General features: G+C 44.3%; 1 protein-coding gene across 1 annotated transcript in view; it reads right to left on the minus strand.

Moving 5' to 3' along the window:
* Positions 1-5,452: 5,452 nt before the first annotated feature.
* Positions 5,453-26,172, minus strand: part of ccnd2a (cyclin D2, a) — a 49,310-nt gene continuing 28,590 nt past the window's right edge. The window contains exons 4-5 of the mRNA XM_080737607.1: positions 24,914-25,062; positions 5,453-11,841 (exon numbers count right to left, since the gene is read on the minus strand). Of these exons, the coding sequence (XP_080593733.1) occupies positions 11,668-11,841; positions 24,914-25,062 (323 nt within the window). The 3' untranslated portion in view covers positions 5,453-11,667. The remainder of the gene's footprint in view (positions 11,842-24,913; positions 25,063-26,172) is intronic.

A 26,172-nucleotide genomic window follows, 5' to 3' on the forward strand; every position in this document is an offset into this window, starting at 1 on the left:
TTTCCCCACCAAACACAGGAGCACAAGAATAAACATAGGCAAACAATTGAGACCACTAAATCGTAGCTACTGCTACTGAACACTGTGTAAGCATTTAACTACTGGCAGAGATCTCAAGAAACTGAGGGTTTAAATACTCACATGGTTAACCAGACACAGGTGAACACAACTGACAATCAACACAGGGATTGGCTAAGAGACTAACAGGACACAGGTGGAGAAAACCAGCAAGCACAGGGAGGTGAGATAAGACGGTAACAGAGTAGCCTCGCGTAGCCAGGCTTACTCATCTCCGAAGAGAAAAGCCTGGTGACAATAGAAGGCAGAACACGTTCAACTTCCGCCGTGAGAATTTCACCGGAAGCTGTATTTTTTGCAATAAACAATATACAAACAAAAACATTGATTCAAGCAATGTTACACCTATTAAGAGCGAGTTAAGAGCTACAATCTATTTTAGTTTTTTCGCTGGGGAATGTAAACAGACCCGCATCGCATGACGTAACGTCCGTTAAACACAGACTTCCGCTAGAAATCTTGGAACACACCGGAAGCCCTATTGTCTACAGGGTGGTAACAGAGTAGAACAGGAAATGAAAGTAACACAAGAATAAAGTAAAACATAAAAAAACAACAGGACATACTGAAATAATGGTACAAGGATTTTTAACAACACTAGCCAAATGTTAAATTTCTTTAACAGATTGCATCCTAACATTAAGCAATACAGAATGCATATCAACAGTTACATAATCAAGACCTGTGTGATCTTCCATGGTATTGATTCATTATTATGGTGATGGTTAACGACAGTTACATAATCAAGACCTGTGTGATCTTCCATGGTATTGATTCATTACTATGGTGATGGTTAATGACAAAGCTTTTCCATGCTTCTGTGGCAGCAGACCTATGTCAGTGGTTTGTAAGCTCACGGTTTGCGTTTCTAGACCACATTTGTCTTTGTTACTATGGTGCCAAGCTAATCTTTTCTGTATTGTTCCAATTTTAGCATGGCACCATACTTATCTTCTCTGTATCGTTCCAATTTTAGTACCACTTTACCTCATGGTTCCACCTCATATAGGCCTAGTCTCAATAAACTAGACCAGGTCACCTGGTTGTGCCAGACCCGCAATGAAAACTAGTATGGCACTGAACTAACACATGAACACACAGGATTTTATAGTCTCAGCAACAAAGCGTAGTGAGCTTGTAGATCGGCTGTTTTCACTAGTATGGCACTGAACTAACACATGAACACACAGGATTTTATAGTCTCAGCAACAAAGTGTAGTGAGCTTGTAGATCGGCTGTTTTGACTAGTATGGCACTGAACTAACACATGAACACACAGGATTTTATAGGCTGAGCAGCTGGAAATGTTTGTGAGCTTGTAGATGGGCTGTTTTCACTAGTATGGCTGTGGGGCAAATGTTTTGCAGCACTGAACTAACACATGAACACACAGGAATTTATAGTCTCAGCAGCTCGTCAGCCAACTCAACTCAGCTGGTCCCGTACAGGTGACGGCACTCAAGGCAATCAGCCGAGCAAGGGAAGGGAGGGGCAGATGAGCAGTCAGAGGCAAACACAGGCACACTGAGGAAAAGAGGGACACTGAGGAAAAGAGGGACCGACCGACCGACCGACAGACCGACAGACCGACAAAGCCTTATGTAGGCCGACCCCCTGGGTCTGGCAAAAATGTGGGGCAGAGGTTCTGAATTGGCATCCAGGGAGTGTGTGTGCTCAGTTTGGCAGCGATCGGGCCAACGGCGCCGGAGATTAGCTGACCACAAACTCGGAGGACAGACGGACGGACGGACGGACGGACGGACGGACGCAGACAACTATTAACTCACAGAAAAACAACTAAAGTACTGAGGATAATTAAAGGCGAACTAAAGAAAACAAAAAGGTTACAAAAGGCTGGCGGACGAGAGGGCTTGAGTCTCTGCTGCTTTTAAAGCTGCCAGTCCCCAACAGTATCAGAGCAAAGTGAAGGCTTTATAGATGATGAGCCAGAAGCACAGCCAACCATGGCTAGGGCGTGGATGGACTTGGCGAATCAGGAGTAGGGGACAGGACCAGAGGCGGGCCTGTCAATCTGCAACACTACATCAGCCACTTCACACTCTATTCCACCAATCAGCACCACACCTAACTCTCCAGTCTCACAGCATTCTCTCTCAGCATCATTCTCCACCTTATAGAACACAAATGGGAAACAATATAACACAAGCCACAAAATACAAAAAAAATTCTCAACTAACTATCAAAACCAAAATTATAACCAAATAATAATTAATACAAATACGGCTGGCCGTAACAAGTATTTCATATAACATTGAAAGACAGATGGATAGAACATAGTACTTTTTCTAGGATAATATCAGTTTCAAAAGCATAACATCAAATACAAAGGCAGAAAAAAAAGAAAAAAGGGGGGGAGAGCATGGGGGCTTAGTCTATTTACAAATCACAGGTAGCAGCTGTCTGAAGGTGACTTTTCATACCAATTTTGAAGGAGGCTAGGGATTTGCTCTCGTGGCTTGTGGAAGGGTGTTCCACATGTTGATGGTATAGCAGGAGAACGAGTTAGAGCCTTGTTTAGTGTTAAATCTACGTTGATGATGATTAGTGGAGCTGCCTCTGGTGTTGTGATCGTGAACATCGTTGACCTTTAAGAAGTAGTTTGTCAGGTACATGGTTATCTTGGAGGTGTAGTGTATCTTGTACACCAGGCCGGGGGCTTTTAAGCCGTGACATCATTTTGTAGGCAGAGGAGAACTCTGCCCCCAGAGCATTTTCTGTTCCTCGCTATTTCAACAGATCCGAGACAAAAATAACGACTAAAGTATAATTCTAACTCTTTCCTTTCAACAACAAAGAGAAGAAAAATGTGTAAATAGTAAAAATAGTAAAAAGATTCACGGAAACTGGGGGCAGAAATTCTCCTCTGCCTACAAAATTATGTCATACTTAACAGCCCCGGTGCACTTTCGTGGTGATGATCGGTAAGGTGGGTCTGAGGAGGAAGACCAAGCACAACCCTAATTAATTTGTTCTGGGCTGGAGACTCCGATGGAAGCTTGTCTGAGGACGACCGAAAGAGAGGCTCAATTCAATGCTGTATGCCAGGGCTACTCAATTTAAGATGGCTCAGTGGCTAGTCCTATTTTGGACATTTAGACAATGGTTTTGTAACACTACTAAAAATGACGGGAAACACACAGAAAACAGCCACACTTCCATCTGGAACAAATAAAATAGCAAAAAGGTGTTGTATAAAACAAGATAAAAATTGTTTTCTAGTGGTTTTGGAGAGAAACTGAAAAATTATTTGTCCACGCTGAAAGTAGCCAAAATTTATTTTATTGGTATGAACATGACGGACCTTAAACATGCCGCAGGGGCCCGCGGGCCGCAGGTTGAATAGCGCTGCTGTAGCTATTTTGATATTGTTTGACATTAAAAAAAAAAGATAAATCAAATATTGGCCTGTCACAATAATTAAATAATCACCTAATCACAATTATTTGAAATAATCAGAATTATTTTGCTGAATTGTCAGAATCATTTCCATGTTGAAAAATAGCATAAATAGCAGATCTACAATAAATGCATTTTTTATTTATGTTTAATGCCAACAACACAAATGCTTAATTGCAATTATTTTCATGACAATTAATCTTCAAGTAAAATGACCATGTCTGGCCACTAGAGGGAGCCACAATGTAAACGTTGAGAGTTTTAAAATGACATAACTAAATAATGCTTATCCAATTAGACCAGTGGTTCTCAAACATGTTCACGTCAAGGACCCCAAATTGATATGTAACTGCAGGGACCCCATCCAAAAAGATTTGTGCTACACCAAAATTAGTAGATCTACATCTGCTATTTTGGGGTGAATGTTCCCTCCAGAATATAGGGAAGCACTGCAGCACATTGTTTTGTATAGGCTTGTAGATCGGCTATTTTTCAGGCAAAACTGTAACCCTGACCACTAAACCTGACCTCTAAATGTCAAATTCTAACCAGAATATTTTCCTTATTGTATTTTTATTTTATTTCTTATTTTATTTTTTACAATATAACAAGCAGTCTAGTCTGTGCCTGGTCTAGTGAGTACCAGGCACAATGTCTATTTCTCGAATTAAGACTATAGGCAAGTGCTATATAGTTATACAAGTAGCCTACACGCACACACACACCCACGCACGCGCGCGCACGCACACACACACACGCACACGCACACACACATCTGATCATGTAAAGGGGTGGTAAGTGATTTTTTTATTTTATTTTTTAAGTATGTGTTACATAGCTCTATATTATGATAGTATCATTGCTATATAATAGTGATTTCTCAGTAACAGGGGTCTCCGTCTCTCCATCTCTTTAATGAACAGAAAATGCATTTTCAGGTAGGATACTAGTTTTATCCAATCAGGATAGAGGATACAGGATTGCAATTTGAACGTGATGTCACAAAGAAATGAGCAGACACGTTATGAACTGGAACACTATATAAAATTAAAGTTCCTAAATGGGTAACCTACTCTCTACTCTACTCTGAAAATGTATTTTCTGGTTTCTAAAGAGTACGTTCAGTGATTGGTTTTGTCACTTGGCTTCTCAGTCAGGCAACTTGTGGCAAGCCTCTATAAGACTCGTATTTCCAAACATCATCTGTTACAAAGGCGACGTCGTTGCTGATTGGATGTTGTTCCAACAAATCAGAGGGTTAGGGTATAGCTCCGTCATCAGCCAGCCAATACACACTGGTGGTGTATTTGTCCCACCACCTGCACCACAGACCAATCAGAAGCCGCGAGTGGTTTCCACTCGTTTTCTATGTCCCGCCTCCCTTGGAGATAGGAGCCTGGCCAGGCTGAGACGCGAAGTGACAAAACCAATCCACTGAACAGGTACCCAGGCCAGGGGCGTCACAAGGGGGGGGGGGGGGGGGGAAGTGGGACTGAGTTACCAGGGCCCAAGGTGGAGGGACCTTAATTGTTTTATACTTTAGCTATTGAAAAATAGCAGATATACAAGCTCACAGCCTGGCACCGAGTGCCGCGCTGTGAGCTTGTATATCTGCTATTTTTCAATAGTTAAAGCACAAAATAATGCGTAATAATGTCTAAATGGGTTAACCCCATTGTTGTTGTTGCGAGGCGTTGTGTGCTTGTAGATCGGCTGTTTTCACTAGTTTAAGTCATTTTTAAAATGATAAGTGCAAAACGAACGGTTTTGGACATACAAGGTTTCCACCCGACGACGACGATATATTCATAGAGCTTTAATCTTTTCTTCAAACATTTACTTTTTCTTCTAACCCAAAAACGACTTACAGCACCTTTACCATTTTAAAGACACGAGACACAAGGAGAGTTGAAACGGTCAGTAAAAGTGATATGTTGTCACACTCATTAAAGCAGAAGTTTATTGAACAGAGGTTGTGCGACAGACATTGAGGTACATGATGTGATTACGGTGAGGGGGAGGGGGGAGGGGGGCCACAAGTCCCCCCCAAAAAGACATCGGTGATATTGAAATAGGGCTGGGCGATACGATCGAAATCAAACGATTTCGATAGTGTGTTGAATTTTTCACAAAGAAAACAAACAAAAAACAAATAAAATTAAAAAAGGTCAGATCTATAAGCTCAAATTGTGAGCTTGTAGATCGGATATTTTAGCAAGTATAAAATAAGGCTTAAGTGACTGAAGGCAGGAAAAGACAATTTATGCCATATCACGGTTCGAATAATCTAAAATTCCCAGACAATATCTATTCTCACATCACAATATCTTTATGATGTCGGTATTATGTCACCCAGCCCTATGTTGAAACGTTCAGACAAGTATATTTATGTTTTTCTTTTTTCCTTTTTTTTCTTCCACTTCACCACCGCGCACGCACACACACACACACAGCACACACACACACACACACACACACACACACACACACACACACACACACACACATACACACACACCATATCATGATACCGTAACACAGGGATCTTCAACATTTTTCAGGCCAAGGACCCCTTAGCTGAGAGAGAGATGAAGCAGAGACCCCCACTGCATATTGTTTAACATGTTGCAGATTAAAACCTTTCATAGATAGCTACTTGTTTGAAAGCACTATCATCAGTGTTACTATCACTATCATTTATGTTAATGCGTATTTTAAGACAGTTAACCACTTAAACCCTCAATAGGCCGATCCAAGGCATTGTGAGCTTGTAGATCTGCTATTTCCGTCTAATGTTCCCCACAGAGAAGTAATTCTGGGGTTCAAGTGGTTATTGTAAAAAATTATAATAATAATAAAATAAAAAGTTCCCACCACACAAACATTTGATGGCCCCCCTTGTAGTAACTCTGAAGACCCCCTAGGGGGTCCCGGACCCCCCTGTTGAAGACCCCTGCCGTAACAAAACAGAATTCAGATTTGACTGACATTATGTGACCGTGATGGATCTAGAAATCAAGTAATTCGGCCCCCCTCATGAGAACCAACCCACAGACACACGTCTCGGATGTAGCGCGTGGCACCGACACCAACGCGCGTGAACACGCCTCCGGGATGCCCCGCCCCCCTCCGCCATTATCACTTTTGAGTCCAGGTGGGAGTCCGTCGTCGTTGCGTCATTAATCCGTCTCGTCTCGGAAAAGAAACGAGATGAAAAGGACGGTACAGCGAGGGTAATCCACAAATACAGCAAAAAGTGTCCACGTTGTTTTCTGGTTTAGTTCCTCGTTTTGTTTTCGCTGTACCGTTTTCTTTTTGCGTCCAACGGCGGTCTCCCTAACTGCAAGAGGTATAGGTGATGGATTTGTGTTTGTTTGTTTCGTCCAATAAACCTGAGGTATAAAGAAATACCAAAGATGCAGAATGTGACGGGAAAAAAGGAGCAAAAAAAAAAAATGATACAAAACAAAACAAAAAAGGGGGGGGGGGGGGAGACATGCTATCTAAGCAAACTGTCATAACTGTACACAGAACATTTCCAGTCGAAATACTCATTCCATGTTCTTCTATCAACCATCTACTTCGTTTTTTTCTTTTTTTTTCGTTTTCGTTTTTTATCTCAATGTATCTCTTAAGCAAGTAAAATAATTATATTATAATACAAATGTTTATAAAATAGCAGCACACTCAAGTGACATCACAACTACTGTAATGTTATTTTTTCTTTTGTATATAAGAAATGAAACAAAAAAATCATAGCTTTTAGCAGCGCAAAAAAAGACAACAATAACTCAATAAAAAATATTGACACTTTTTTTTCTCTTGATGTCTTCACACCCCTCCTGTTCTCCCCTTCACTTTGGAATACAGTATCTCTTAACCTTAAGAAAACTAGACAACCCCGTTAAACCACTTAAACCCTTTATTCTTAATAAAAAACGTACTTGGGACAAATCTCTTTGCCAAAAATAGCCGATCTACAGGACCACAAACGTAGCGTGTTGCATCGTGTGTTGTGGGCTTGGAGATCAGCTATTTTCTTTTTTTGGCACAATGTTCCCCCCAGAAAGGGCATGTTGGGTTCAAGTGGTTAAACATAACGTACATACATCAGAAGGCATATGTTCGCACTGGCAACACAAATCCCCTGTTTTACCTACAGTATCCAGACTGGAATCAGATTAGATCTTAGGTGGTTTTACATACGATTCAAACATGATTTCTTGTCTCAGTCTGGACCCTGTTTATGGTTTGTTGTCCTTGCCCCACAAAAATGTACGATCTACAAGCTACAACACGTCGCATCCGCAGCGCTTGTAAGCTTGTGAGTCGTGAGTAAGTTAAGTATCACTCACGGCTGTGTCATTACGTTGTTACTGTAGCAAAACCGATGCAGATAGGTATGAACCATACACAAATATGCTCTGATCGCCCTGTGAACAACAGGGCGGGCAGTCAGACCTAAAAGATTTGAGAAACCAAGCGGGATTTGCCTGCGTGCCTGAACAAAGCCAAAGGAGGCGTCGGGTCAATTCCCCACATTCTTCTTCAGTCGTGCATTCAGAAAAGTCAACCTAAATACCCAAGAAAGAACAAGGCATAATGCAAACCTGCCTTGCCGTTAGAAAAGAGCAATGCCTTCTGTTTTGTGTCAAAACAAGAAAGAAAAATAGAAAACTCTTTCTGGTTTGGTGTTGATGTCTAGTTGGCTTATCGAAACCCCTTGCCAAAGTTTTGACAGAAGCAGCAAACCTGGTAGGGGATTAAAAAGGGTTTGACCACCTGCCCACTGAACGGAGAACAACGCACACAAAGCAACAATAGATAACTGACCAGCCACTCAAACGACACACACATGAATTAAAAGTGTGTTTGGACAGAAGAATGGCTTGATGTTTTTTTTTCTTCGTTCTTTTTTTTTTACACTTTAAAACAAATTCAAACCACACTGTCTTCTGACCAGTTCAGTGTGACTTTTTTTTAACGTTTTTGTGAAGCTGATCAAAAATGAAAACAAAACAAAAAAACAAAAAGAAAAACTATACTAAATAAATTCAAGTACAACCAATATTTCATGATGCAAAAAAAAAATAAAAGAAAAGAAAAACTAAATTCATAAAATCAACTAATGGTATGTATGCATTTTCCACTTTGCATTGGCCTTTTGTATTTTCTTTTTTCAATCACACAAAAATGGTCAGACCTCCCTTCTACTTTTCGGAATGTTTTTTTTTTTTTCTTCTTTTAGTTTGTTTTATGTCTCGATAGGAATGTCCTCTAATAAGTCGCAATAAGCGTATTTAATTGACTCCTGCTTGCCGAGGGAGCGTCTGAGGATTGGGAAACCAGCCCTACAAAGTAAACCAAAGAAAAGGCTATAACAAGGACATAGAAAACATCTATTCACCTCCTCCCGCCCGCCGAACGCATTTCATTTCATTTGTCTCTTGGGGAGAATGTTTTCAAAGTGCTTTGCCATTGAAATCATAGGGGACCTGACGCGGCCCCATGTGGAACTCCAGATGCAATTGATAGAGCAGCATCTGAATGATGACCATCTGGCAGTGTATAGTCTTAAGCTCAATTTTGTACAATCTGCATCTGTACTCTTTCTCACTTGGAACGTGTCTCTGTGGACCTCCGTCACGACAAATGATGTACAATTCAACACAACGCTAATGCCTGATTCGTATACTCCGGTCACGCGGCGGTGGCACTTGTCCCCAAAATGACTGACCTTCAAGCTAACGATGCACGGTGTTTAAGCGACACCGTCGTGCGATGGGAGTATAAATCCAGCATAATAGGCAAGATACCAAAGTTTTAACTTAAGGCCTTTGGGCTGGCCACAGGCCTTATACGTACGTCATCACAATCGCCTAAACAAGCAGCATGATCCTGCACAAAAAAAACAACCCTCTCTACTCTACTCTACCATGTGCCTTCCCAAGTTCTCCTCACGCTCTCTTCAGGCCCCGATTCATACTTCGTCACAGACCAAAAATAGCAAAACTGCTAGCTTGTAGCTTTGCCCTTTTCGGATGCCGCGACGCTGTCGCGCGCACCTCATTCTCTCGCTGCGAAATAAAGAAGAATCCAAAGTCCTCTAGACTCTGAAACACTTGACCTCAGCTTTTCCACTCCATTCAGGCGCTCCGGCTCACACTGTACGTGTGAAATAATAACGTGTCCATTACGTCACTCAATGCGGCATTAAGGTACTTCCGCATGAACGGCCATTATAGCGACGACGCACCCTGCCGACTTCTGCTTTCCGAGGGGTCACCAACCGCAGAGGAACAAGTCATGAAAGAGAGTCCACTTCCTTTGGCCCGATGTATTCTCAACAGTAGGACAGTAACTTAAGTACACTTACTTGAGTACTATATACTTTAAGTACATTTTTATCTGTACTTGATATTGTACTTTTTGACTACATTTCTAGGAAGGGAAGGACGCCCCAGGACCTAAACTTACAAAAATACATTATGAATTAACCATATAAAATAGAAAAAAGATAGCTCACACCAGCATCTCATCGCTGGAGGAAATACTCTGAAATGTCCGGGCTGTCTCAGTAACCCCTCGAAGCATAACGTCGTCCAGAGCTTGGCTCTGCGTGCGTCGTTTTTGTAAAAGACGTGAGCAAAGCTCTCTTTGACTCTGAATGATGGCAGTGATAAAACATCTCAAATCCCCTCTGACCTTGAGGCTGGAAGATCTCGGGATAAAACATGCTGTTGGAAAGATAAGTGAAAAGTCCTCATCGTTTCAATAGCCATATGAATATGTATGCAACCTCATTGATGAGAATGCAATGCATCATGAGCTCATTGTTAGCCAACAACAGATCACCATACACACTGATATTGTATGGAGACAGTGATATTATAGCATATAGTCCTGTTCAAATGACAGACATAGCATCCATATAGCCGTGGCTTACTCCAATAGTCCTTTATTACAGAATTAAGCTTTGTGACTATGCGCCTAGACGTATAGACTATAGACTAGACTAAAAGACTCAAGGCTATAGACTTAAAGACTTGCGGCTATTGGACTTGAAGACTTGAGAGGCTATAGACTTAAAGATTTGAGGCTATAGACTTGAAGACTTTAGGCCATAGACTTGAAGACTAGGCTTGGAAAGCTGCTCAAGCGCATCACACCTCATTGGAATAATGCACACCGCTAATATAGATACAGAGTAACACGCACACACACACACACACACGGAAACGCACAAGCTTGTATTACAGTAACTACCCACACGCACACAGACAGACAGACAGACACGCCCACGCGAACAAGCAGCCTGACAGAAGGAGCATGTCGATCACATTCAACTCTATTTCTCGGAATTCATGTCCCTCAATAATAATAATAATAATATTAATAATAATAATAATAACAACAACAATATTAAATCCTCAGGATTCCCTGGAATTGGGGTCCTACTCACTGTTGATCTCAATGTTCTGAACTCTCTCATCTCCAGCGCATGGCCAGGGCCATGGCAGCATGAGAGCTTCTTTCTCATTGTCTGAAGATCCTAAAACAATGTCCTCTGGTAGACCAACCATCCATACGTTTAATAAAGATGATAATTTAAGGAAAAAGAAAAAAAAAACTTTTGTCTCATTGGGATCTCATATAATGTGATTGGAACGCTGTTGTTTCCCCCCATGTTTAAATGCCTTATCATCAAGCTATGGTTAAGATATAAGTTACTGATCATACAATCAAAAACAGAACGTAAAATACGACTGGCTTCCCTTCTGTAAATACAAGGCACCATGGAGTTTTTTTTCTCAATATCAAATTCATATATATTTTTTTTGTTTGTTTTTTGTTTTTGGATATAAGTATCATAGAATATCTGTTTGTATATCTAAAATAGCTTTGATTTCATAATGTACATTGGGAACATGGTTTGACAATTCTTTTTTTCTTCGAAAAAATAGAAATCTATAAAAACAAGCCAGCACTTTTTTCCTCCTCTCTCTCTCTCCCTCTCTCTCTCTCTCTCTTTCAAAGGATTGTTTGTATATCTTTTTTTTGTTGTTGTTTTGTCGTTTTTCTTCTCTTCTTTCAAAAAAAAAACTATAGATTTTCTTTCTTTTTTTCTTCTCTCTGTTGGATCCTGCACGATGGAGCCCCCTGGTGGTGGCTTCAGAGGTTGATGTCCCGGACATCGGTGGGTGTGGAGGCCTGGTCCAGTGGGTCCAGACCCTTATTACTGCTGGGTCCTCTGTGTGTCTGCTGCTGCTGCTGCTGCTGGCGACCTTCACGCAGGCTGCTAACCAGCACGCGCTCTATCTGCTCCTGGCACGCCTTCAGGACATCCTGAAACACACACACACACACACACAATGGTAAGTTAAAAAATCATCATCATCAGTTTTTTACCATGAGAAACAGTGGCGTCAGTTCAGAAAAAGCTAAGGTATGGCAACATGACTGTTGTCTTGCACGCGGAAGGCGCGCGTGCAAGACACCAGTCATGTTGCCATACCTTAGCAACAGGCATGATATATTTATTTTAAGAAGTACACATATCATATATAATTATATAACTATAATATAATTATAATACCTTGTTAAAGTGACCATTTTGTTAAATTTCGCATTTGTAGTTATTTTACTGTAATTTACCAACATAATAACCCACACAGATAGACAAAGAGACATTCATGGATTCATATTTAGAACTAACTTTTATCTCCCCCACCTGGACCCAGGGTATGGCAGCTGCATACCCCTGCCATACCCAATTGACGCCCCTGATGAGAAATGTCACAGCTTGTCCGCGTGTAGACGTGTAGACGTGTACACATCTTTACGGTCTATGGGCAAACCCATAGACCGTAAAAATGTGTCATCATGATGTCATCATGCTCTGATGTCACTGTGATGTCAGGGGAACCACTCTAACAGAATGGGTATGCCGCTCTGACATCACGCTCTGGCTTCACTGTGATGTCACACTAACATAATCCCTTTTATGCTCATATATGGAGTTCCTGATGTCATCAATGTTAATGATGCCCTGTTAGAGAGATCCCTGTGATGCCAGGGGGAACAAATCCCTTTTATGCCCATATATGGAGTTCCCTGATGTCATCAATATTAATGATGCCCTGTTAGAGAGATCCCTGTGATGCCAGGGAGAACAAATCCCTTTTATGCCCATATATGGAGATATGGAGATCCCTGTGATGCCAGGGGAACAAATACCCTTTTATGGCCATATATGGAGATCCCTGATGTCCACATAACTGTGGCTTGTCGCCCTGAGGCGTCTTACTAGTTATGTCTGGAGACTCCCGTCCAAACACTGGGTGGCAATCCATTTGTGGGTCACAGACCAATCTTTTAGGGTCACAACAACTCGAATACATGTTTTTCTTTTCCTCCAAAAAATAAAAAATAAGTTTCAAAAGTCGAGTCTGTCGCATGACAGTGACGAACGACAGTGACATCACTGACCAATCCCTGGCATCTTTATAACCAGCCTCCAGGTGATACTTGGGTCTCTATCTGACGGTTGGATGGTGTTGGGTGTTGGACGTGCATGGTTGGATGAAGATGTCTTTGCAAGACAGCCAAGGCTGAGACGTGACGAGGACCAGGCCCAAGTATTACATCAGCCCACCCCCGCAACACACCCACACACTCACACACACGCACACCAAACAGCGGTAGCCGTGACAACGGCGGCGGGGTGAAAACACAGGTAGTACTAAAGCATGTTAATTACATCCACCTCCTGTGGGAAACACACAAAGGTGGTGCTTTTTTTTAACCGCAGCCAATCTGTGCGCGCGCGCACGCGCGTGTGTGCGTGTGTGCGTGTGTGTGTGTGTGTGTGTGTGTGTGTGTGTGTGTGTGTGTGTGTGTGTGCCCGCCGAGGGGCCCGGGGCCCCGGGGTTGGGGGGATTTGGGGGCGGCTCGCCTTTCAAGCATCAAAGAGCGACGGAGGCAACCTGAGAATCCTCCTGGGATAGCAGCCTCTCCACAAGGCTGGGACCCCTCATATCCTCTCTGATGGGGGGGGGGGGGGGGCACACACACTGGGAAAACGGTTTGAGCTGGAAGAGGAACAGAGTGGAAGAACTACTACTTTTTGTGGCACGACTCTTTTGAAAAGTGTTGTCAACAATGCTTACAGTAACAAAGTAATAGAATCCATTATGCCATTTAACCTTTCTTCTTTTTTTGGGGGGGGGGGTCAATTTTTTTGTGTTTTTGTGTGTGTGTTTTTTTAGGTATCTTTTCTTAAAAGAATAAGAATAATCTTGTTGTAAATAGAGTTTTCAAAAGAATCTTCAAGGTTCAACATGGCATAGATAGAGAGCAAAATGAAGTATGCTTCATCACTGCTCTCTGTTGGCAAAAAGTTGCAATTACACCCTTAGCTCAGGTCTGTCCTCTCTCTCTCTCTCTCTCTCTCTCTCTAGTCTCTCTCTCTCTCTCTCTCTCTCTCTTTCACTCATCACTCTCCAACACCCTGGACCCCAATGCACGCACGCGACCCCAATGCGCGCACGCACGCACGCACGCACGCACGCACACACAGACATGTGGGAAATGAATGAGCACCCTCCCCACACACACACACACACACACACACACACACACACACACACACACACACACACACACACACACACACACACACACACACACACACACACACACACACACACACACACACTTGTGTGAGGAGGAGGGGGGGGGGGGTTTAATGTATACTGCATTGGTGGAGCAGGGAGGCAGACATTCTTTAGACATTTACAGCTAATTTAAACCTGATGGGGGAACAGTTTGAGGCTGTGCACACTGCTGCAGCTTCTGATGGGGGAACAGTTTGAGGCTGTGCACACTGCAGCAGCTTCTGATAGGGGAACAGTTTGAGGCTGTGCACACTGCAGCAGCTTCTGATGGGAACAGTTTGAGGCTGTGCACACTGCAGCAGCTTCTGATGGGAACAGTTTGAGGCTGTGCACACTGCAGCAGCTTCTGATGGGAACAGTTTGAGGCTGTGCACACTGCAGCAGCTTCTGATGGGAACAGTTTGAGGCTGTGCACACTGCAGCAGCTTCTGATTGGGGCCAGGATGGAAGCGGAACAGAGACCTGTCAACATGGGAGTCTATGGGCTGGTGGGTGGAGGAGCTGAACTGAGTTCCACGGGGTCACCGTATCAGAGAATAGGGCCTAGAATTCATGTTAATTAATAGTCCAGGCCTAACAGGCCTTGTTGTGTTGTTGTGAGATATTAGGGAGGTTGTCTGTCTCTGACGCAGAGGAAACTCCACCAGCGCCACTGCTGCTTTAATGGCCGCCTGTGGCCACCAGCGTGAGTGCACACACACGCACACGCACGCACACACACGCACACGCACACACACACACGCACACACACACACACACACACACACAGACACACACACACACACACACACACACACACATTTGTACTACTATACCTGTGAGGACGGCAATTTTATTAATGCCATTTTTGCATTTTATTTATTTACTGTTTGCCGTTGTATCTGCAAGGTCACAACACGTTGCATACAGTACGTATACGAGTTATTTTTGGTGATAGATAGATAGATAGATAGATACCTTTATTATCCCAAGGGGGAAATTCAGTTGTCCAGTAGTAGCACAGCAGTATACAGTTATTTACAAAGTTACAGAGACGTAAGAAAAAATAGATAAGAGGGAAAGAAACAAGAGAACAAAAAAAAGAGCAGTACAGTACCAATAAAGAGAAGGTGCATCAATAGAGGGGGCGAATAATATATAAGTATATATACATAAAGTGTCTTGCAAAAAAGACCATAGCAGTCAATGCTAGTTAGTGCAAACAAGTATCTCACTGTCATTGTTAAACAAAGCAAAAATACTCAGAAACTACCAACACAAACTAATAGTGCAAAGTAAAAAAAAAATCAGTGCGAAAAAAGAAGAAACTAGGAAGCGTGTCACCGCAAGACGCACATGAGCACTCTTCCTGGACGGTCCTTTTGGGTCAAAGTCAATACAGCAATAGTTCCTTAGAGGTCAATGTCAATACAGCAAAGGTTCCGTCAGTCTAAGTTAGGAAGGGAGACCTTTTCAAGCGTCCGTTATGTGTCTCGTTGTACAGCTTAAGGGCAGCCGGTACAAAAGATTTTCCTAATCTCTCACATCTCCGTCCTGGGTAGGTAAAGCGGTCGTTTCCTCTCTTACTCCAGTAACTGGTGATCTCTAGATGGAGGGGGTGGGAGGAGTTCTCCAAGATGGAATCCAGCTTCCTCGCTGTGCGCACACTGGTTACTTCCTCCACCCCCTGCAGAGAGGACCCGACGACAGAGCCTGCTTTCTTCACCAGTCTGTTTAGGTTAAACGTGTCACCTGCTCTGTTGTTGCCACCCCAACATGTTATACCAAAAAAGAGGACACTTGCCATGACAGACTGATAGAACATCTGTAGCATCCTATTGCACACCCCAAACGATCTCAGTCTTCTCAGGAGGAACAGCCTGCTTTTCCCCTTGCTGTGAATCGCCTGTGCATTGTCCGACCAGTCCAGTGAACTATTCAGGTGTACTCCGAGGAATTTGTAGTTATCCACCGAACTACTAAGTTGTAGCAACTAAGCATCTACGTATATAACTCTGAACTTAACCTCTGAATCCTAATCCTAACATGTAAATTTAACCTCTGAATTTCGAATCCTAACCCCATTCCTATCCCCAACCTGAATCTTTTCCTAATTGTAAACCTACCTCCCCGTAATCATAAAAACAACCATTTCTCTTGTGAAGGCAAAACACTTTTTTTCCCTCACAATGTGCACGCACGCACACACGCACACACGCACACGCCCTTTTCCCACCGAACATGTGCCGTATTAGTCATAAAAAAATCTCAATTCCTGCGAGAAAGAAAATTAAGAGAAAAAAAAGAGCAGAAACATGTAAAGGAACTGCTTGTGTCTTACCGCAAGAATGCTGGCCTTTAGTTCTTAAAAGACCCCCCCCCCCCCTCACGCCCCCCTTTATAGCAGCAGTTGTTGGGATGTGGGACGCGCGCCAAGAGAGCCCGTGGGCTTTCACGCAAGAAGCTGTAATGGCTTCAATGTGTCACTACACTGCTGGAAACACCAATATTGTTTTCAGAGTGGCTTTTTGGGGTGCTTTAGATATAGTGAGAGGTGGCCTTTGGGGATTTGGGGTGGTGTGGTGGTGGTGGTCCATGACCTTCTTGTCCTCATCCCCTCAGGCCAGAGGTCAAACAAACTCTTTATTCTATTTCAAGGAACGCCCACACTTTGGTACAGGTGTTATAGGGCCATGGAGACACTTTGAGAGTGTGAGGAACAGTCCGAACACTTTCAAAGTTACAGACCTGTAAAGCAGTGGTTCTCAACCTGTGGGTCGGGACCCCCCAGGGGGGGTCCCCAACTTAATGTTGCAACATTGTTTTCTCATTCAACAGTAAACAAACCAACATGAAGTTTAAGTGTATCGAGGGTATCTGCACATTCCTAAAGTGACAATTTAAGGACTTTTTAATACCTCTAAAATGACAAATTGTAAAATATCAGAGGCAGAAATTGTGAAAATGCCCGATCTACATGTTCACAACGCCTCGCCACAATATAACCGTGTTATATACAATGTAATCCCTCAACTCTTAGTGCTCATCAGGGTGGGAGGGTCCCCAGTTAAAATATGATTATTTTGGGGGTCGCGGCCTGAAAAGGTTGAGAACCACTGCTGTAAAGGGTCCCTAACACGTGCACACACACACTGTGATGTCACAGCAGGCAGCCGGGGGGAAGTCATGCAGGCGGACCAAAAAATGTGTGAAACCATGGAATGGCTGTCTGTACCACACACGCACACAGGCACACGCATGCGTGCACACACACACACACACGGAATGACTGTACCACACACGGCAGTGGCAGCTACCCTGCTTGACTTAGTGGTCAGACGGCTAGAATAAACACACACACGAGCGCGCGCCTTGAGAACTCTTCTTTAACAGTGTCCTGAGGCAGAGAATGGAAACATGTAGTCACCACATGACCCCAACCAGCACACAAGCCACCCGTTACAAAATGTGACCTTTTCTCTTTCTGCACAGTCTCAGCGCTGCCACCACTGTCACCAGAAGCCAGGCCGCGGGCCGCCTGATAAAACCTGTCATTGTTGGGGGCAGCGGTGAGTACAGCGTTATTGATTTCAAAAAGGCTTTTGACTCAATACACAGAGGCACCATGATGAAGATCCTGAAGGCCTACGGTGTCCCTCCCAACTTGCTCCGGGCAATAGAGATGCATGTAGGACGACGTCGAGAGAGAGTGAAACGTAACAAGGTAATATAGGGGTGCCATCATGGATGAAAGCATTCTGTTCAGGGGTGACCTGAGCCCATGAAGTTGTACACTGGTGACACGCACCAAAAAGAACTGCCAACAGAAGCATGTAGATTAATTGGCTGTTTTCGGTGCGCAACACCCAAAGCAACTAAGATACGTATATCAGGCTTAGGTGTCAAATGGACGGGTTGCCACTTGCCACAGGTTGGAGCCTCTATTGGAGCCTGTGATTCTCAGCTGGCTTGACATCCCTACCGCAGCAGCAAAAAATTCCAACGTCACTCCCAAGGTAATGAAGGTATTTGGAAAAATACACATGTTTACCGGCACAACAGAGAAGTCCTGTATCGTTCGCAAGAATCACAAACCCCCTCAAAATCTCCTCTCATTTGCCAAAAAAAAGGAAAAAAAACAAACAGTTCTCATTTTCGCTTGCCACTGCCAATCCATTAACCAACGCCGTTTGGCACCGCCGGCAAATACACAGCCTTCCCAATTGACCGGGAAGGATCGTTTCACCCCCACAAGGCCTTGACTTATGGTCTTGCTCTTGTTAACATTGGTCTCGTATGAACTTCAATTAGTCAAATATTATTTCATCATAATCATATTGATTATTAGCTCTGGATTGCGACAAAAACAAAACAATCTATCTCCATGAATTCAAGGATTGGTGGGTGACTAAATGATAGGAGAAGAAAAGTCATTTTGGGGGTAAACTACCCCTTTAACACTTGGGGAGCCAAACTCGTTCAGTGACGAGTTATGGCCACTAGATGTCACCCTGCCACAGGAAGTTATATCGTCGAGGGACGAGTCAACAAATAGTTAACTTTTCGAGACCGCAGCTTCCCTTTGCATGCCCTGAATCCATTACGTCACCCAGCCAGGGCAGGAAGCCCCCTGTCTCTCCCCACACGGAAGGATTTTACATGGCTTTAGATTCTACTTTGAAACATAAGAACGGCTTTATCTGAGAATGAGGTAAAAACAGCCCCATGGAGGCAGAGAGCTGATTGTTTTCACGGCGACACTTTACCGCGATTTTTTTACCGCGAGTTTCGCGAGCGTTTGTAAACAAATGGAGTACCTCCTCAATCTTCTCTGGACACGCACGTGCACACGCACGAAGCTTGCGGGGCTCATCAAAACATAACGTAAGTCAATGGTGGCACCAGCAACAGCTATAAATGTTATAAACCTTGGCCGCCCATGTGTTAAAGGCAGTTTTTCACCACGCCACGTCGCCACCGCGGTGACTGTACCCATTATAGTGGAGTTCTAGTAGGCTGAGAGAGTGAGAGAGATTACCTTTCCACTTTGGTTCATCGGCAATCTCAGCATGTTTTCTCATGAAAAAAAGTGTAATCCTCCTCTTCTTGTTCACACCCTGCAACGCACGCATCTGTCGCACGGACGGTTCGCTGGGCCCGTAGTAATGAAGTGATTAAGTGAAACGCCAGTCAGCGCCATCTTCATAATAAATAGATTAAAAAAAAGGCTCGGCCTGGCCCGACTAATTTGCATGATCTTTGGGCTCGGCCCGAAAACGTCGAGTTGGGTCGGGTCGGGTCGGGTTCGGGCAGAATTTGATAACTCTAGTCGATAGGGCTGTCGGAACCCGTCGATAAAAAGCTGAACCTGCACAGTCTTACGCCGTCTCCTGCAAGGAGTCGGTAGAATTTAGCTAATTTCTAAAAGAATGTTGAAAGCAAGGCCAAACAAGCAATTACACTTCAGAAACAAGCTCAAACAAAAGCAACCCGCAACCCTGGCAACACTGCCACACCAGCGCCCATGCCATTTCATCATGCGATCTCAGTGCGCATGGGCACAGTAAGTCGGCGTACAGTCGGCCGACAAAAATGTGCTTAGTCTTTTGCAGTTCTTTGCAGTCTGTGTACAGTCAGGAGTCTCCTGTCGCCACCATTAGTCACCAGGTGTAATGTACAGTATGTGTGAGGCTTGTACACACATTCTCGGGGGGGGGGGGATTGCTTGTATGGCGACTTGGCCCTATCACGTTTCCACTGGAAAACCACAGCTTCTGGATACCACACATGCCAGCAGGGTACCAGGGGGGGTTGGGGGGGTGGCCATGATGCTGCTGTTGGCAGCAACAGCAGCTGCAGAGGTTGGCAAAGAGGTCCCCCTCCTCTTTTGATTTGACACACAGTTTTGCCTGGTGTGGCTGGCTGGCTGGCTAAACCAGTGGTTCTCAACCTTTTCAGGCCGTGACCCCCAAAATAATCATATTTTAACTGGGGACCCCCCACCCTGACGAGCACTAAGAGTTGAGGAATACAATTTTGTATCTCACAGTTATATTGCGAAAATAGCAGATCTACATGCTCACAACGCCTCGCGTTGCGAGGCGTGATCGGCTATTTTCACAATTTCTGCCTCTAATTGACAATTTGGCCAATGTTTAATTTGTCATTTTAGAGGTATTAAAAAGTCCTTAAATTGTCACTTTAGAAATGTGCAGATACCCTCTATAGTCTATACACTTAAACTTTATGATGGTTTGTTTACTGTTGAGAGCCCCCAAAATAATCTGGGGGTCACGACCCACAGGTTGAGAACCACTGGCTAAACGACATAGCCCTATATCTCTTAACTGTAGCATTGCCTGCCTCCTCTCCTTCTCTCCTTCTCTCTCTCTCTCTCTCTCTCTCTCTCTCTCTCTCTCTCTCTCTCTCTCTCTCTCTCTCTCTCTCTCTCTCTCTCTCTCCAATCGCCGGGCCAAAACCAAATATATGCCGCTCGTCTAGTTTCACAACTTGGCTCGCTCCCACCGCCCAGACGACTGGACTACACACACAAAACAGATAATTGAGGTTGAGGTGACCAGCGAGACGCTGAATTGACGTATTTAAAAGTGGAAAAAGGAGAAGGTGGGGTAAGTGTTGCGGTGACACATACAACAAGCATCCACACGAATAAGAGCTCGGTTTGTTTTTCCGGCAACGCGGGTTCTGCTGGACGGACCGATTGGTTTCACCGAGCGGTGAAACATTTCTGTCCCGGCATGAGGAAGAGCACCACGATGTGTCTTTATGTTCAGTTACATCACGAGAAGTTAAGGCACATTAGTCCAGTGTGAGCCCCCAAAGTTAAAGTTGAACCTTTTCCACACAGAAAAAAGGAATCCTCCTCACTCGATTCTTTTTTGGCACCGGCGTGTCAGCGTTGCATACTGGAGTCCCTCATACATACTGTACATGTACCAGTCAGGAGGGGAGAGAGGGGTTACTAGGGCCCAAGGTGGAGGGCCCATTAATTATTTTATACTTTAGCTTTTGAAAAATAGCAGATATACAAGCTCACAGCTTGTAGATCTGCTATTTTTTGAAAAGTCGTGAAAATGTGTGCGAATCTTTGAATATATGTATTTTTTTTAAGCAAACATTTGTAACTCAAATTTTGCTTCTGGGGGGGTCCCTGGAACTAAATATTTTGAGATGAGTTTGAGATGGTTTGAGCACCACTGACATAGAAACATAGGTTTTTTCAAAAATAGAAGATCTACAAGCACGCAGCGCGGCACTCGGTGCCGCGCTGTGAGCTTGTATATCTGCTATTTTTCAATAGTTAAAGCACAAAATAGTGCGTAAGTTCCCAGTCTAAATGGGTTAAACCCCCTCCCTCTATGAAGAACATTCATGGGGGGCCCGGAGTGAATCCTTGTACCCAGGGCCCAGAATTTGGTGCGACACCCCTGGAGGGGTGGCATCTCGCCGTGCCCTACTGTGTTCTTTTAACTGAGAGCCAGGGCTTGTCATGACTGCAGGAATGCGAGGGGGTTAATTCCTCCCTCTCATCCATAAGACCCTGGCTCGGCAGTGGACACACTGAGGCCCTGTGCTGCCCCGGAGGCCCGGCCTATTTGTTTTTCCTCCGCCGCGCTGAGCGAGCCTTCACACGCTGCTCCTCGCACTGGAGGGAGCCGCGCTGCTTTACTAGCGAGCAATGCATTATGGGCCATAGGAGGTTAAGCGAGAGAGGGGCCGACGCGTCACGTAGGGATGAGTGAAACTAGAATCTCAATGTAAACAGCTTTTTTTCTTTTTCTCCCAAATGTAGTCGTTACACCAATTTTTTCGTCCCCACACACATTTGTGTGTTGTCACTGCTGTTGTATCCCACTGGCTCACCTGCCAGTGAGGAGCCCCCACCGGGAGGATTACGTGTTGGTGACAAATATCACCCTCCTCCCCGCCTGGCTTCCCTCCCCCAAACACGGGCCAATTGGGGGGCGGCACCTGTCAGCAGGGAGTGTTAGGACGAAGGCGCAGTAGGACGAAGGCGCTCCGTCCTCCCGGTGGGGGGTCCTCACTGGCAGGTGAGTCCAGCAGGACACAACATCAGTGACAACACACGTTTGTGTAGGGTGGCATCGTTTGGCATGAAGACGAAATTGGGACGAAAAAGGTTGTAAAAAGCAACGACAACAAAAAAGAATTATCATTCGTTAAATCGTAATCGTCGGCAAAGGATTGAAGTAATGGTGGCATTGATTTGAAGTCATATGGCCCCAGCCCTCATGAAACCCACTCCACTCCGCTCATGTCTCCCTGATAGAAGCCAGGTGCGTCAGAGTCAGTCCAGGCCGCTGCCTGTGTTTGGACTGAACTCTCTCCCAGCACTGCCACGCTCGCCAGGGATGTGCAGAGAATGTTAGAGAGGCAGGGCCCAGGCTGAAATGTCCTTTTCCTTTTGGTGAAAATACTGAAAATAGCAGGTCGGCTATTTTCGGTGCGTGGTACCACACTAAACTAAGCATATAATCAAGTGAATACTGGAGATGTGGCGTAACGGCATGGATTTCTACACAGAGAGAGCAATTATTTCAACATGAGATGCTGCGTTCAAGTTCAGGAGAGTTTGGACAAGGCAATTCTTTTGAATGCCGCCTTCAGGTATGGCATGGAAAGGGGGGCATTTGCATTTCTTTCACCATAGCGAAAACTGCATTCCTGGTCTGGAGAGGGCACTTTTTTACAGACGGATAAAAAGGCAGGGGCTCACGCCCCCTTTGATGTCTATGTGTGCACGTGCCAGACGCTCGCTTGCACCCAGAGAGCCATCACACCGCGGCCCCAGAGCCTGGCCAGCATTCCTGTCAGCGACAGAGTCAGGCTATATGCTCTCAGCCATGGCTGGGATTAAGGGGCTTCTTTATACGGAGGGAGCCCACCCAACCCCCCGAGGAACCATTCCTGACTGGCTTATAGGCAGTGGCGTCAGTTCAGCAAAAGCTAAGGTATGGCAACATGACTGGTGTTTTGCGCGCGTGCAAGACACCAGTCATGTTGCCGTACCTATAGCAACAGGCATGATGAATTTATTTTAAGAAGTACATTTCCCCCCTGTAAGGTATGGCATCTGCCATACCTTGCCATACCCAATTGACACCTCTGCTTATAGGCAGTGGTGTAAAGTAACTAAGTACATTGACTTAAGTACTTCAGTGCAATTTTGAGGTATGCGTACTTTACTTGAGAAATTCCAATTCCCAATACTTTTACCTCTACTCCACTACATCTCGGATCCGAATATTTGTACTTTTACGCCACTACTGCTACATTTATTTGAAAACTTGAGTTACTAGTTACTTTGCAGCAATATAAATGATTACAGCAACCACTTCAGCCCTATTTTATACATAGGCTATTTGAAAATATTTTGACGTGTTGTGAGCTTGTAGATCTGCTATTTTTGTACTTTTACTTTTGGTACTTTAAGTATATTTTAACGCCAATACTTTTGTACTTTTACTCAAGTACTGTAACATTTTGAGCCTTTTACTTGTAACAGAGTATTTTAGGTGGCTTATAGGTGGAGGAAAAGGAATTGTTGCGTTGCTCAGCAGGAGATATGACAGTGGTTCTCAAGCGTTTTCACGTCAAGGACCCCAAATGAATATGTATTTGGGCCACGGACCCTGCTTCATCTCTCGCTCAACTAAGGGGTCCTTGGCCTGAAAACGTTGAAGACCCCTGCTGTAGATGACTAATAGACTTTCTCTTCGCTGTCGGGCGGATGTGAATGTCCACTGATTTAGAGGAAGGATTTAGAAGTCGGGTCAAAGATCGGGTCAAAGATATTCATAGACTTGCACACATTTTCACGATTTTTCAAAAATAGCAGATCTACAAGCTCGCAGCGCGGCACTCGGTGCCGCGCTGTGAGCTTGTATATCTGCTATTTTTCTAAGGTTAAAGCATACAATAATGGTTAAAGTGGTTAAAATCTAACCACTTTCACATTCACTTACACAAAAGTGAAAACTAAAGAACAGGGACGCCAGGGGTTCATCCGGTTAGCTTGTTGGATGGGAACATTTGGAGAGTTCCGCACCGACGTCAGATGACATTTTCCATGAATAAAAAAACACGTTGTTGTTGTTTTTTTGCCCCAGAAACAAGAGAACAAGCATACCGAAGCTCTGGAAGGGAGCGTTTTGGGACAGAGGTGTTTGACTGCTGACAGACAGCTTCCAAACGTGTGTCTATCAGATGTAATTACAGGGATGAGAGGTTTAGCTGGCTGAGCAGTGAGCGCATCAAAAGGCTGCAGCGCTGCCGGTTAAGACTTGAATCCTGACATTACTGCGAGCTACTGCATTGCTGCACACCGGCGCCGTTCACCATGTTTATACTCCCGTTCACCATGTTTCTGAAGGTTATAATCTGACTCAAAATAAAACTCGAGTACCACACAGCGTGCGTCACTGTCAATTTCATTCGCGGAAGAATAGGAACAGCTTGACAATCTATCTATACTATAATTTAGGAGAACCTCTGTCTGTCTGTTAGAACAAGTTTTTCTCAACGTGTGGTTTCACCAGTCAATGTGAACCTGCACATGGGCATTGACCATTGTCATATGATGACAGTGACGAAGCCCGTTTTTCACTTTAAGTGTGTGTGTGTGTGTGTGTGTGTGTGTGTGTGTGTGTGTGTGTGTGTGTGTGTGTGTGTGTGTGTGTGTGTGTGTGTGTGTATTTTTAAAGAATATAAAAGTCACTCACCACTTCCGTGTTTGTGATTTTGGCCAGCAGGTCGGTCAGACTGTCGCCCCACTGTGATTGGTCAGCTGAGTCGAGCTGCAGGCCGCAAATGGCCGCTCCGACACTTCCCGTGGCGATCATGGAGGGAGGGTACATGGCGAAGTTGAAATCTGCGACGAAGAGGAAGAGAGGGACTTTTGAGTTCACGGGCCAGATAATGAGCTGTATCAATGCTTCTCAAACATTTCAGTTGCCGAGTTGGGGTTTCAATGCCATGTGAACACAGGGATATGTCTCTCCGAGACAATATGGTTTTGTAATCTTAGCAGTCAGCTAATAAAAGAATCCATCTATATCAACTGGGTCTGAACGCAGTGCTCGCTTAATGACCGGGGGGGCCTCGCATAATGAGGGTTCCCTTGGCTTGTAAAGGAGCTGTACACACGCACGCACAGGCTTGTATTACTTGTGAGGACATCAACATTTTAGGATGGCAATTTCATGAATGCCATTTTGTAACATACTTTTTGCCATTTTCAACTAAAGCCTGACAAGTTGCAGATCTGCAACTTATAGATCAACTGTTGGGTGGTGCGCAACACCATTGCACACCTAGTTATACGTCAGGCATCACTCCTATCTCTGATCCCAAAATCAGTGGTCTTCAACAGGGGGTCCGGGACCCCTAGGGGGTCCTCAGAGTTACTACAGGGGGTCCTCCAAATCTTTGTGTGATAGAAACCTTTTGTATATGAACCACTTGAACCCAAGTGTCCTTATTCTGAGAACTTTAGCCAACAATTGGTGTAGAGGGGGAAAAAGAGCAGACTAAGTACAAAGTGAAAGGTCAAGTTTATTAAGTATTGACAGTTCAAGTGGTTAAATATATGAAAACACAAACTGACATGAATCCAAATAACACTGACGATTGTGTTGTCAAACAATCTGGAATCTATGAAAAGGTTGTGGCGGTCCCTGCTTCATCTCTCTCTCAACTAAGGGGTCCTTGGCCTGAAAACGTTGAAGACCCCTGTTCCAAACGTCTAATCCTAACTCTAACCCCAACCTGGATCTTTAACCTAATTCTAAACCTCCACAACAACTTTTGGGGGGACATTTCATAATGTCTTCACGAGTATAGTAATACAACCAACCACGCACGCACTCACACACGCACGCAGCTCTGCCCCACTTCTTCTCTAACCATCTCCCAAGTAAATTGTGTGCTCACTAAGAAGAAAAAAAAAGAGAGGAAAAAACTAGCCCCACAGCGCTAAGGA

The sequence above is a fragment of the Nannobrachium achirus genome (genome assembly GCF_963921795.1).
Source record: "Nannobrachium achirus genome assembly, chromosome: 11".
NCBI classification, from domain to species: Eukaryota; Metazoa; Chordata; class Actinopteri; order Myctophiformes; family Myctophidae; genus Nannobrachium; species Nannobrachium achirus.